At 41.7% G+C, this 14,167-nt stretch overlaps 1 protein-coding gene across 2 annotated transcripts in view; it reads right to left on the reverse strand.

Moving 5' to 3' along the window:
- Positions 1-8,087: 8,087 nt before the first annotated feature.
- The window catches only part of GSPT1 (G1 to S phase transition 1), a 34,180-nt gene continuing 28,100 nt past the window's right edge, over positions 8,088-14,167 (reverse strand). For both annotated transcript variants that reach the window (XM_046665214.1, XM_046665213.1), the window contains exon 15: positions 8,088-12,739. In XM_046665214.1, coding sequence (XP_046521170.1) covers positions 12,687-12,739 — 53 coding nt within the window. In that variant the 3' untranslated portion in view covers positions 8,088-12,686. The remainder of the gene's footprint in view (positions 12,740-14,167) is intronic.

The following is a 14,167-nucleotide window of genomic DNA, read 5'->3' on the forward strand; positions in this document are numbered from 1 at the left end:
TGTCGCTGTCCCTGCGTCTGAGTCTGTATCCGGAGGCAGCGTCTCTCCTTCCCTGCGGCTCCCAGTGTTCGCGGGGCGCGGGGAGCAGCCTGACGACCCCTTGCTCTCCCTCTTCCACGAAGGAAATCGAGCAAGCGCCCGGAGGCGGGAGAGGACTTTGGGCAGGCCGCGGGGGGCGTGGGGCGAGCGGGGTCCCGGCCGCAGCGCCCGCCCGCCGGCCCCAGCCACAGCCTCCTCGGACGCCAGGGTGACGGGGACCTGCCCCCGCTAGCGAGGATTCCGTGGAATCATGCGCGGGACCCACCAGACACGTCGTTAAGCGCTGTGGGGCCCGAACGGTGACCCGGAGCCAGTCCCGGGAGCCTGGGGTCCTACAGAGGCGGGAGGTAAGAGCTCGGACACAGGCGTGCAGGCCGGGTGCCGACAGGCTGGGAAGCCGCCCTCCCCGCGTCCCCAGGGGTGGCCGCTGTTCCCTCTTTCTCCTGCAACCTTCCGGGGATGTTATGCACATGTTTAGCTATGGAAAATTTTGAGAGATTGAAGAATGGGAGTAGGAGGCTTTCCAGGTCCGTTGTTTGCAAAAAAATGCCCTTTTCATAGTTGCCAAAGCTGGAGGAAGGGGCGTGCTGCTGCTGCTCTCTAATGACTTGTCTTTAAGCGACTTGGAGAAGAAATGTTCCTAAATCTGTGGCAGCTACTCCCACTTGTCTATTCTAGAATCTAGTGTAAGATGGAATTAGTTTTTGCACGGTATTACGAATTGTGACGTTACGTTTCATGTATCAGTGTTTTCCAGTATTCTGAAGAGTATGAGGGCTGTCAGGGGTCGTGTCACCTGAATGAAGGTTTGAGAACCAGACTTCCAGGCCCAGAGGGGCATGAATCCAGGTGAAAGAGCACCATGGTGTTTGGAAGTAGTAAGTGGCTGGAGCAGGGATGTGCGAGGGGAGGGCTGGGAGATGAGGCTAGAATGGTAGATTCAGGAAGGAATTCATTGTCAAGCTGAGAGTTCATGCTTCCTTTGGAGAAATCAGACAGATACAAGGGTTTTGAAGTGCTGGTAGGGAAGATGAGGAGGTGGTGAGGAATTATGCTTTAGGAAAGTTCATAATCTGGCTGTGGTATTGTGTTGGTTTAAAAAAATGTGTCAGCCCCACAAATTCTTTGATGCTTAAGTTACGGAGCTTCCTCCCCCTCCCCTTGAGCGTGGCCTGGACTTAGTGACTTGCTTCTATCAGATGGAAGATAGCGGAAGTGATAAGATGTCACTTCTGAGATTAGGTTATAAAGAGACTATAGTTTCCACCTTGACTGTTCTTTTTCCCTCCATCTCTCCCTCCCTCCCTCTTTCCTTTGCTTGCTCTGGGCGAAGCTAGCTATCATGTCCTGAGGCCACTCAGGCGGCCTGCCAGCCACCACATGAGTGAGCTTGGAAGTGGTCCCCGCTCCCCAACCCCTGTTGAACCTTGAGATGACTGCAAACTCTTGAAGGACCCAGAGCCAGAACCATGTAGCTGTGCTGCTTCCAGATTCCTGACTGACAAAAACTGAGAGATAATAAATGTTTGTTATTTTAAGCCATCAATTTGGGGTGATTTGTTCAGCATCCGTAGGTAACTAATAGAAATTTGTAGACCTCCCCTCTTCAGACCCGTCGACTGTGTTGACACAAGTGCTGTTAGGACCTCACACCCAACACGTCCCGCCATGAACTCATCCTCTTCCCTCAAGCCTCCTCCTCCTTGTTTTCTGTCTCAGTCGTTGGCACCAACTGCCTAGTTGCCGAAGCCCGAATATGGGAGTCATCCTTAACTCTTCTCCTCATCCTTCAAATATAGTCAATAACAAAGTCTTGTTATTTATTGCTCTGACATCTCTCTTGTATTTATCCAGTTCTTTTTATCCCTTCCACCTCATAGTGCAGGCCATCATTTTTTCCCTACCCTACTGCAGCAGCCTCCTAAGTTGTCTTCCTTCCTCTGGGTTGGCGTCTTGTAGTCAGTTCTCTGCCCTGCAGCTGGAGTGATCTTTGCCAAGTGCAGATCTGACCATATCACACCTGGTCGTGCTTAACCACCTTCATTTTGTTATTGCTGTCGTTAGGATGAGGTACACATTCCTTGATTTGCCTTCTGTATATCCGAGTTTGCATCTGTTGTCTGGTGTCCTATCTGGTTTAGCATTTGTCTTGGGAAAAAAGTGTCCCGGTGTGAAAAACAAATTATATGATCGTCCTCAGCACGTCAGGCACTCTTCATGTGGTGCCTCCCTGCCTTCATACAGTGCCACTCACCCCTTCGGTCTTTAGATCCTGGTTTCAGCTCTGCAGTTTCCCCTCGTTTTCACACCTTCCAGCATACTGTGACTTCTTCCTGGAACTCTGCCGCCTTCATGGTTGTTCTACCATAACCGGCTCTCCCGTTTGAGGATAAGCTCTGAGAGGGCAGAAGACAGCCAGTTAGTGGTAGGAGAATTATAACTGCTGTCTTCCCATTGTATCCTTAGCACCTAGCCCATATAGGACATTATTAGTATTTCCTTAAAGAACAAAGAGTGCATTGGAATGGCCTGAGACAGGGCTTAGGTTGACAAGCGTAGGAAATTAGTGTGGTTTTCTAGGTATTGAGGTCTGATATTAGGGTGATAGCAGCGAGGACAAAGTGTAAGATTTGACAGAAAATTGGATATACAAGGAGGGAAATTCAGATTACTCCCAAGTTGTGAATAACTGGGCAAATGGGTGGTGGTGTTAATAGAACCTGGGAAGGCAGGAGGAGCAGTAGATTTGGGAGGAATAATACGAGATTCTTTTTCAGTATTTGAGTCTGACGCTTAGGGCTACGTCTAAGTGGATCTGGGACATGGAAGAGAAGGTTCCTGAACTAAAGGTAATTTGGAAGTCGTGAGGTGATGGTTAAAGCTGTAGAAACAGATGAGATGGCAAAAAGAAGTACAGAGGAAGAGTGGGCTGTGGGGAAACCCTCAGTTAGGGCACAGGAGGAAAAAGAGCCAGTGAAAGAGAAATAGTTGAGGATGCAAAAGAAAATCACAAGAGTGCTTTGTTCCCCCTTGAGGAGTGGAGATATGAAGCTGTGTTCACACCAAATGCTGAAGAAGTTGGGGAGAATACATGATAAAAGGCCATTTTCTTGGGCAATTAGGTCATGGTGACCTTCTGGAAAGCAATTTCAGTGAAAGGATTATGAGGAATGTGAGTGAATGAAGAAAAAGAGAACACTGGTATTTTTTATTTTACCATTAAGGCCAATGAAATAAATGAAAATATTTTTGCATTCAAGGGAATTTATTATATTACCAGTTCTTTTTATGATCAAGAATAACATATATAATAGCACTTACTCATCTCTCTATATGGCATTTATTGAATTACTCGTTAGCGTTTTTGGTTTCCCCGCTCATTGAACCTCTGTGGCCTCAGCTTACTCACTTTCAGTCCATAACACCCAGCTCAGGCGTAGATGCCTACCAGCAGTGAGTTACAGCTTAGCAGGGCAGAACAAGGCATAGGAGGCAGGACTGACAAAAGCTGTGTACTCAGATGCCTTAAAAACCGAAAGGACAGCCACAGTAGGAGGAGTTCTCTAAAATTGGCGCTTTACCCTGCTGTGATAATGACAGCTCATTCCTGCCTTTCCTCTCCTAGAGTGAGTTCTTTGAGGACCAGGACTGGGGCTTAGTTACGTGGCACACACCCGGCCTGCCTTCTTCCGGCTTTACTCCTGACTCTCTTATTCAGAGATCTGCGTGCCCTCCTTTTATAGTAAATGTAGATTATGTGACAGACTTTAAATTCACTTCAACATTTGAGTGCCCAGGTCTCATTGAATACTGTGAATCCTATTAAGTTGCTTCTCTGAAGGTACTGAGATGTTTCTCTTTGAACTTCTTGAATATTTTTATTAGTTGCAAAATGTGCCTGTTTAAAATGGCATTAACTACATCAAAGTAGTATATAATTTTATTAAGGATTTAATAATCATAATGCAATTACTTGCAAAGAATGTATGAACATGTTGCTGGATGGTATAAAGATAAAGTTTAAGAAACTAGACTTACTAATGGAGTTCAAATTCTAGTTACTTCAAAATAAATATTTGCTAGAATCAACTAGTAAATCTAGAAAACTATTAGAAATCGTTTTTAGAAAGCTCTACCAATTTAGAATAGTTACAAATGGCAAAGCAACAACAAAAAAAGCCACATAGTCAATTATCCGTGCTGGATTATGTAAAAGCAATTTAAAAAATCTTGTGTTAGTGTCCTCAAGATTCTCGTCCTGGTACTGAAATCTGCTAGGGAGCATTAACCCAGACATAATGGAATTAAGAGGTGAGACAATATTGCTCAAATAGAGAATGTGACATTGTAAGGACGGTATGAAGAACGTGGTCTTTTTGGTCAGAAGGATCTGAGTCTGAATCCCAATTCCATGATTTACTAGTTAGTTATTAGCTTTGGACAAATTAGCGAATCTCCCAAACCTGAATTTCTTTATCTGTAAAATGAAGCTAGTTCCCATGGGAATCGTTAAGAGCATTAAATGAGGTAACCTGTATCTCCATCGTGCCTGGCCCATACACGCCAGCACAAGGTTAGCCCTCTGCTGAGAATAATGTGGCCGTGATTAAATGGACTGGAGCATGAGACGCGCCTCTTAGCGGCTGAAGCAGGGAAGGAGGCAGTGCACCTGCACTCACGCAGCGAAGAAATGGCTGATAGTCACTAAATTGGTCTGAGCTCCTGATTTTTAAAGGAAAAATTTTGGAAGGGCCCAAGGCAAGAGAAGCAAGAGAACAGTGAGATCACCAGAAAGGAGAGAAGAAAATACAGGAGTTTTCAGTAGAGAAACTTTCTCAGCCCGTTTGCTGTTTCGCTTTAACTCTGTACCTGTCAGCTGTGTGGGTACCACGGCACATGATGTTGCTCAGTTCACAGTGCACAGCAACCCCCACTTGTACACGATTTAGGAAGACAGCTTTTTAATCGAACCTCAGTTTAGAGGAGTTCTCTTCCTTGAGGAATGTCATATTAAGGCCGTTCTTAAAAGTGATTTCCAGGCTTTTAAAACACGGGTTACCAATACCGTTGGTCTCCTTTATCACTGAAGAGAAGCAGCTGACGACTTCCTGGAGGACTTTTAACCAGTACCGGTCGGTAACTGGTCAAGTAAGTTATGACAGTTCAAAGTGCGTCTTCACTCAAATTAGGAAGGTTCAGTGGCTCCTGTAAAGTATTCTGCTAGGTCATCAATAAGGGATCAATAAAAAAACTTCTAAAAGCTATTCATGCACATAATTCAGTAAAATAAATCTACCAAAAAAGAAAAAGAAGAAAAGGACTTAGCCTTGAGGTTTAAAAGAGTTAATTAGAAGGGTACAGGTCAGGTGCATTCGCCCCAGCAATGCCAGTGTGATAGGGAGCGTCCATTGTAGCATTGGCATGGCACGTCAGAGGGACACAGTGCAGAAAGCATTCAGGGCTGACAGCCTGCAGGGGGGCTCATGGGATCTCACCGCGTTTGGGAGTACTCAACGATCTGTCTCTGTTTGGTAAGAGCTTTGTAAAAGCAGGTAAAGGGAAACGAGCTGAAACTTTCCTCTCTGGTTTATTTCCTTATTTGCATTTCTAATGATAATTCAAAGAAGGCTGTTTGTATTTGCAATGAATGACAAAGAATCCTAATTGGAAAAGAAAATTAAATCTCCCTTCAAGGAGGGATAAAAAAAAGTGGGATATTCATAAAATAGAGTATTACTAGGCAATAAAGAAAATTAATCTCTAAGACATGTTGCTTGAAAGAAGACAGTTGATGGAATCATAGTAATTCCATTTATTTGGAGTTCAAGAACAGGCAAAATTCCTCTCTGGAGGAGCAGTGATTGCCTTGGCAGGAGGAAGGGATGGATTGGAAAGGGGCAGAAAGGAACTTTCTGGGGCAATAGACACGTTGTGTGTGTTGATGGAGGCGTTTACGTAATTGGATACCCTTGACAAGCTCATTGCAAATTTAAGATCCGTGCATTTCACTGTATGCAAATCTTACCTTAATAAAAAAATCTCCTTTGTACACAAGTTCTGGCTGCTGGAACTTCTTTACAGATAGTAATTATTCCTAAGGATCTAATTCTTTCAAAATTTCTTTCGTATTCTAAAACTTACTGTATTTGCCCGGGCAGTAATGAAGATGGTGGAGATTGCTTTTGTCCCGAGTAACTTATGTAGGTTATAAGCAAACAGTCCTTTAGGAGTCCTGTACTCTTGCTTAATTAAGGGGTGAAATCACCATATTAAATCTCAACCTAAATATCACACAACGAAGGCTGCAAAACAAGTTAGATATGTAACTTTTCCATTATGCCGTCTGTAGCTAAACTATTTAACAGCAGACTTACATTCCCAGTAGCCTGCCTCTTCACTAAACTCAAAGAACAGGACTTTTTTTTGTGAAAATGCCTTAAACATACAAAATAAGCTCATATGAATCATAATATTTTAACTACTTTTACTGCTTATTCATGTGTTTGCGTATGATCATCGTTTCCATTGAAGTGAGGCGTTTAAGAGATCAAATATGGGCAATGAGATGAGCTAAGAAAATGTGCAGTTAACATTAAATGTGACCAAATGCACATTAAGAGGAAAAAATTTTCACCTAATTTTGAACAGAAGGATCGTATCACAAATAATAGTAATGGGGGAACAGAAAGTGTACTTGTCGGCCTCAGGACGTTTGTTTCCTTGTTTTTGGTAATCTCTTATTTCTGGCAGAAAACATAGAAAAATATTTCATGCAAGTAATTGGGGTGCACAGAGCATTGAGAAAGAATTTAAAGGAAAGATATATTTACAGGTAACAAGTAAAATTACACTTCTAAGACTAACGTGGAATTTAGAGGACAAATTAAATATAAGGAAACAGAGATGCCACGACAGGACATGACTTCAAATTCTTCCTAGAGATAGCATCAAAATAGCTGTGAAGGCTTAAAGTAGATAACCTCGTCACTTAAGAGGTTAAATAAAAATGCTTCCCAGAACCCGTTTTTCACGTGGGCAGAGAGACTAGCTTTTTGTTTTTTAAGGTTCTTTTAAATCTGGAAAACTGAGATTCTCTTTTATTGTAACTTGGCCATCGTTCACCCTCGACTGGGAGATGCATGGCTCTTCATTACAAAGCTGCAGCATGCCAAGTATTGGTGCTGCTTTTCCGCTTGAAGATGCGCTGATAGAATGTGTGGCTCTGAAACTGGCTCCCTGGGCCACAAGATGTAAGCTTCTTCTTCCGCCCGCCGCAGTACAGTGCCTGCCTGTGTGGTTTGACACCCAAACACAGCGTTTAGAACCGTGTCTGACGGGCAGGGTTGGAGACCTAGTCATTTAGAGTAGAAAACGTGATTACTGGGAAAGGTCAGAAGCCATTTATTTACGGCTTTTATAATATGAACCCCTGCTTTGTTTGCTCGTGAGTTTTGTTTAAGCTAAAACTCACCTAATGCCAGATGCCCACACTAGAGACTGATTACCAAAGCCTTGCAGTGATTGCTTTCACCTAAAGCTGGTTTAAGCAAGAACTCATCCTAACTCACGGAATAAAAGATGAGTACACAGGAACGTATTGCTGCCATGCCCTTAACCACTGTGTACACCGCCCTGTTTTATCATTAATTGCTTCTTGCCCTTGCACAGTAAAGAAGGGTAAGTACTCTTGGTCTCTTGCTCATTTTTAAAAATCCTGACTGTAGAGGTTCGTAGTTCTGACAGTCATTGATGCTTCCCCAGCTGTTCCCCTAAGACCACATACTGCGCTAGATTTATTATGAAGCGTCTTACTATAGAGTTGCTTTGCTGTGTTAAGATTCAGGCGTATACACTGTGCAAAGGCCCTGCGTACCATATGCAAGCAGACGTGTTTGTAAATTGCTTACGAGACGGAGCTTAATAGGTCCATCCAACAAATCTGCTGGTAGATGGTTCCAGTACTTGATACAGAGGACTGCACAGAAGACAGCCAGATACACTCAGGGTGTGGATATAATACAGGTGTTTATAAACAGACAGACAAATCCTTCAAAAGGGAAGATGACAATTTTTATTGTTATTACAAAAGCAAATTTTTTTAACCAGTCATTTGAATAATTGCAAGAGCAGACTAAGGGCTTAATCCTCACACAGGCACCAAGTCAGGCACAGTAGGTAGCTACAAATCATAAGAAAAAGGGTTCTTTACCTTGGATTCCCATTATTCCTACCTCGAGCATTCTGCCTTGCTTTGGAATTAGATTAAAAGACCCAGCAAACCTAATCAGTTCCCTTTATTCTTTTTTAAAAATGAGAGCTAGGTATTAACCTGCCGTCTAGTGAAAATAGCCACTAAATCCTGGCCTCAGAGAGATCCACATTTCCTTTCGTACAAACAGAAGAGACTAGTTAACGAAGAGGTGCGTCACTCTCTGAGCCCAGGGTGAGTCCTTGAAGTGCAGAGCTTGCGGGTCGGCCCACCATCCACTGCTGCGCGTGCTCGGTCACCTGAGGAGTGCGGGCCCCGCCCAGCACCAGCCCTCCTCCCGGGCAGGAGAGGAGGCAGCAGGGACTTGGGCTGACATCTGAAGCACTAAGCTAGTGTGCTGGGCAGACGGGAGCCTCAGGAAGCACAAGATGTCACTCTGCCTTTGCTGTCCACAAACCTGAGGTTGCCATGTTAAACTTTAAAGGGCACAGTGGCATGTGTGACAAGGCAGAAAGGACAATTACCATTCAAAGGGTTGCTTAAGAAATCCCGCCTAATCAGACCTGGTGCCTGTCTGCTTTTCCCTTATGTTGGCGAGCATGAAGCTTTGGCCGTCCACACCCGCACCGCCAGGCCCTCTGAACACTCCTTAGTAAACAATCTGGCTGGCATGTTACCGTTTCCAGGAAGCACAGGATTAGAGGTACGTGAGAGCGCAGTTACTGAAGGGAAGACGCGTGTTCTAGGACACTGAAAGACAAAAATATCCTGGAGCCAACACCATCACAAGGTGAACCAGATCTACTCTATCTGAATTCTGGCAGTAAACTGGTTCCAATGGAATCCACTGAACTACTACAGGAAAACAAATACTTCCTATTCCATTTACTATGAAATCTAATACAACTGACCGCTAAATGTAAACCCACTAAGTCTTTTGTGTTGTGCATGTGTAATTACATTTATTTAACAAGTTGTTGCCATGGCAAGATCTCTAAAGAAAGAAACAAGATCATGAATATATTAGATGACATCTGCTAAAATCACTGAAAAATTAGCTGGAGGAAATTTAAGCCATATTATTTGGAGACACAAAATCGTCCCCTAAATTCTGTTGACTGCTGTCTACCTTGCATGTCTGTGAGAGGATTCATGGCACAGTTTATTCTAATAAGGTAGGCCAACACTGAACATAACATTTAGTCATCCTACAACCAGACTACAGTGCTGTAACCAGAATTTTCACAAAGGGTTTCTAAAGGTTGAAAGTTGCCTCATCTTAAGAGCTGGAATAAAAACTGTCCTTCAACTCCCGTCAGTCCCTCCGCAAAGCAGTGAGGCTGTCCTCCCCGAAGCGGCAGTCCAGGCCCGTGAGGAAAGGTGCTGGCGCACTGTCGGGGGGAAAGATAATCAAAGGCCGTGGAGTCATGACAGGCATCACTAGTGTTCCTGAAGAGTGCCAGCGACTTCAGCCGAGTTCTGTCACAAGCTCCTCAGGGAAGCAGTGTTTGACCATAGTCCACCTTTTCCTTGGCTTACACACCTGGATCTGGCTGACACTCTGGCCTGAGACCTCTGCAGCCCTCAGCAGAGAGGGTGCCAGTGACGGCTCAGCTGCATCACGGTCCAAGTCCATCCGTGCCGTACAAGCAGTTCCTGGAGCTTACGCAACTAGCGCACGAGGCAGGAGGACCTGTCACAGCGAGCAATCTGTACTCTGACAATTTACAAAGTTTGTACATTCAGGCATCACATAGTTCAAGACTTTCAATTCAAAACAAATATACATGGGCTTAATTATTCTAGAATAGTTTACTACTTGTCACTTAATTTCATGGCAATACACAGTCCAACTCTTTTGGTCTGATTTTACATAAATTTTCACTGGCTAAGTCCTTTTTGCAAATTAAAAACAAGAAATAGATACTGTATCTTCCCCTCTCCCACAGCAAGAAATAAGGGTTTAAATGGCAGTTACTTAGATGTTGACTTCAATGATAGCTTTCTTCTCAAACTTGGTTCATTAATTTAAAAAACTATAATTAAATAATCTAGCACAAAAGCTGTGTAAAGAACATCATTAATATAAAAAGATGCAAAGAAAATTATGATTCTAAAACACATCTATGCTAAAGATAGAGAAAAAATGTTTAGGTCTGTAACATTCTAAATCTGCAGTCAATTACCCTATTTTTGCAATGTCAACCAAAAAAAAACACACTTGCACCTGCAAAAGACAAAATGACAGCATGGGACTCTGTCTTGCTTTCTAAAGGTCCAGCATCTCCGAACACGGCCGGTTGACTTCAGCCATTTTACCTCCTCGGCCAAACAACCTCAAAGCCCACAAAACGCCTGGTGCTGGCTAATTGAACGAGGTTTCTTTTAAATAATTAATTATCTGCACAAATGTGCAAGAATCCAATGAATTTTTATTTCATAATTAGATTTATATTTATTACCTTTTGTTTTTCAGAGGGAAGCCCTTCACCATTGATTCCTCTCTGTCCTTTTGCTTAAGTGTCTTGGCAACAAGCACATAATATTCTAAAAGTGTGCATGTTTTAATAGCAAACATAAGTGGTTCTTAAAAAATGTGTTCAATTTAAAAATGGAAATCTATCTTTGGAAATAATTTCAGTGACTCTTAAAGATTCCTTAAATCCAGGCAATTGCTAGTATTTTGTTCTTAGTAACTTGGAAGTACAGAAGAGTTGTTACGTACTGATTAAAGCCCCCATATTTCCCAGAAAAATAAAAGCCCAGAGGTTTGCAGACATCATCAAATTTATTTAAATTTCAAGCAATTTAATACCCAGGAGGATAGTTATAGGAAGCTGCAGGACATAACTTTGCTCTGTCCTAAATGTAGCCTCATTCACGACATGGATGGGAATTCTATAATTAAGAAAACAGGATTAGATTAAGTTGTATGTTTTTTAACTGGAAATACAGTCTGACTAGGCTTTTCTTTTCTGAGAAGGAAGATTACAGGGAAGGGCCTTGTCATTAAATATACAAAGTATCTTATTTAGAGAGAAACCACAATCTGCAAGAGGCCAAGTCTTCGATAAATGGCAGCACTCAAAATCAATGGGGGAGGCTTCCAATAAACCCAGAAATTCTCTCTTCCGTTTCCCACTTATTAACAATTTCAAAGTCATGACACTTATAGCAGAAAGTCAGCCTTCAATCTAAAAAACACCACAATGCTATACTGTGGTTCATCCAAAACACACTTCAGCAAATTCAGCTTTATATTTAAGAAAACAGTCAATTTCAAATAATTGAGAAAAACTTCTACTGTGCTTGATCTACGCATCACCGTTAACGTTAGTCTGTGCAGATTCCGATGGTTGTAAATACGTGTTCATTTAGTTGCTGGATGAACTTCAGCTTTACCCAGCAAGGGTCATCCAACCTTTAAAATAACTGATACGAACAGTAAACGGAGTAATTTGTAGAACGGGCACTTGCAATGGGTACGCTTTTCATACTAGATGCATGCAGCTCTTATAAAGACTAAAGGAGGCGTTTTTGCCAGGTCTCAACATGCTTACTTTATTGTGAGTTCCACTAATTTAACAAGTTAATGGAATTTTCTGAAGGGGTACAATTTCATTATGCTTTACTGATAAAAACTACAGTATGCTGTTCTTTGATTTTAAAACAACTTACTGCGTTTAAGAAATCACGTTAAAATATAAATTGGCGGAAAATAACTGATAGACCTCATACAGCAGTGCCGCAGCTGCAGAAAGGTGTTTGATGTATGTATGCATTAACCGCTAGAAGAGGGGCCACACTGACTCTGTCCCTTAATACAAACTGGAACATTGTTTGTTTGTAAATGCCTCATTTAAAGTAGTGGATAGGGAGAGTTTAGAAAAGTCCAAGTAATAAAATGTATTCAATTACTTGGGAAAGTTAAAAAGCTAATGCAACAATGTTACATCCAGATAAAAAACATTATTCAAAAGCAATTCAAATACCGAAAAGGGTTTCAAATTGAATATTTTATTAACATGGTAGTTGTTTTGTAACATGTGCACACACACTCGCACACTCAGAATGATCTGCCTGGGGGAAAAAAAAGACTAAGTATACCTAAGGGGAAAATGAAAAATAAAAAAATTCCTGTAGGTTTTCATTATTGTAGGCAATTATGTCCACATCACTTACAAAGCTATTGCCAAATCTGTCCAGGGAAGCCGAGTTTGAGAGGGGAAGAAAAAAATCTCAGGAAAAATTCAACAGTGGCATAGCAGAGCTCTCAATATGAGAAAGCTGACATAATGTGGACTTTTGCTGTGAATTTTGTCTTTGCAAAATACAGGGAGAGGTTTGTCAATGGGCAGAAAATAAGAGAAGGCGGTGTGAAGTAGGCTTTTGCAGTCAATTTTCCTCACAGTATTGTGCAGGGTCATCAAGAAAATGCTTAGTCTTTCTCTGGAACCAGTTTCAGAACTTTTCCAATTGCAATGGTCTTACCTAGAAATAAAGTTAAAACAAAACAAAACAAAAGCAACCTTTTCAGTAGTTAACAGCAAGGCTATGTAAGGTATTAAAGCTTGTTAATTTCAATCATAAAAATATTTTTACAATGTAAATTACTGATCAACTGGCTTTACCACTAAAGGCATGATTTCTGATTAGGTAGTCTTAACAAGTGGGTCTTCTGGGGGGAGGTGAAAAGACAGGATTTCCTATATCAAAAACCTATGCTTGGACAAGTAAACTGTGGAATATCCACACAATGCAATTACTATTTGCAATAGAAAGGAATGCAGTACATACAATACGTGATACAACACGGTTGAAACTCAGAAACATGCTGAAATAGCCAGACACTCAAGGCCAAAAATTGTATGAATCTGTTTATATGGCATGTCCAAAAAAAGCAAATAGAAAAGGTAGACCGTGGTTGCCTAGGGCTGGGGGTAGAAACAGGAGGTGACTGTAAACGGGTCTAAGGGTTTCTTCTTAGATGTTCTACGTTAGAATGTGGTATGACTGTACGACTCTGTGAACACACTAAAATTCACTGAATTGTACAATTAATACAGGTCAGTTTCCTAGTCTGTAAATTATCTCAATAAAGCTGTTAGAAAAGGCTCAGTTGTCCTATTATAAGAGCTACAAAACCCATTAGGTCCTGTGAAAACGTAAAAGCCAATCTTCTCTTTAGGAAAAAATAATTCTGGGGTTAAAAATTTCTGCTACATGAATTTCTTCTGTCTGCCTGATTTTATCAGGTTCCTATATTTCAACTGAACCACAAAGTTTTATATAAGTTTTCCACATTCTTAAAATAGTTATCTAAGTTAGAAATATTAACAATCCACAGAGAAATGTTTAATAAAAGTCATTTTGTTTTCATGATACCGAAGAATTTCATGGACACGAGATAGGAAATGACAGGTGTTCCAATTCACTCAGAGGCAGGCAGAAATGAATGCATACACACAAGAACATGAATAGTAAACCTCTGAAAAAATTAGGTGTTAGAAGACTATCAATCTATGTATCTCTTTTATCCCGCCCAATGTCAGCGTAGTGAATGTTTATCATAATTGATTTTAAAACGATTTCTCCTGACCACAAAAATGACAAGATGTCTACTTCAGAGGCTTGCTTAGCAAAAACTTGTCCTACAGGATTAAGCCCTTCAAGATGGGCTTTAATCACACATATTACAAAGGATTTCATCATAAAAATGTCTTATTTAGTACATAAAATGACTCAAACCCCATTACTTGCAAAATATCAAAATTAAGATTCTTCATCTGGAGCCTTACTGCTAACACGCATGGTCAGTTCTGTCTGCTGTTGCATTCATTCAGCTCATAAAGTACTTATGATGTGGGTATATCATAGAACCCCTTTCCACGTTTTCTGTGAATGTGCACTGTACTCAGA

Source organism: Equus quagga, chromosome 7 (assembly GCF_021613505.1).
Source record: "Equus quagga isolate Etosha38 chromosome 7, UCLA_HA_Equagga_1.0, whole genome shotgun sequence".
Classification (NCBI taxonomy): Eukaryota; Metazoa; Chordata; class Mammalia; order Perissodactyla; family Equidae; genus Equus; species Equus quagga.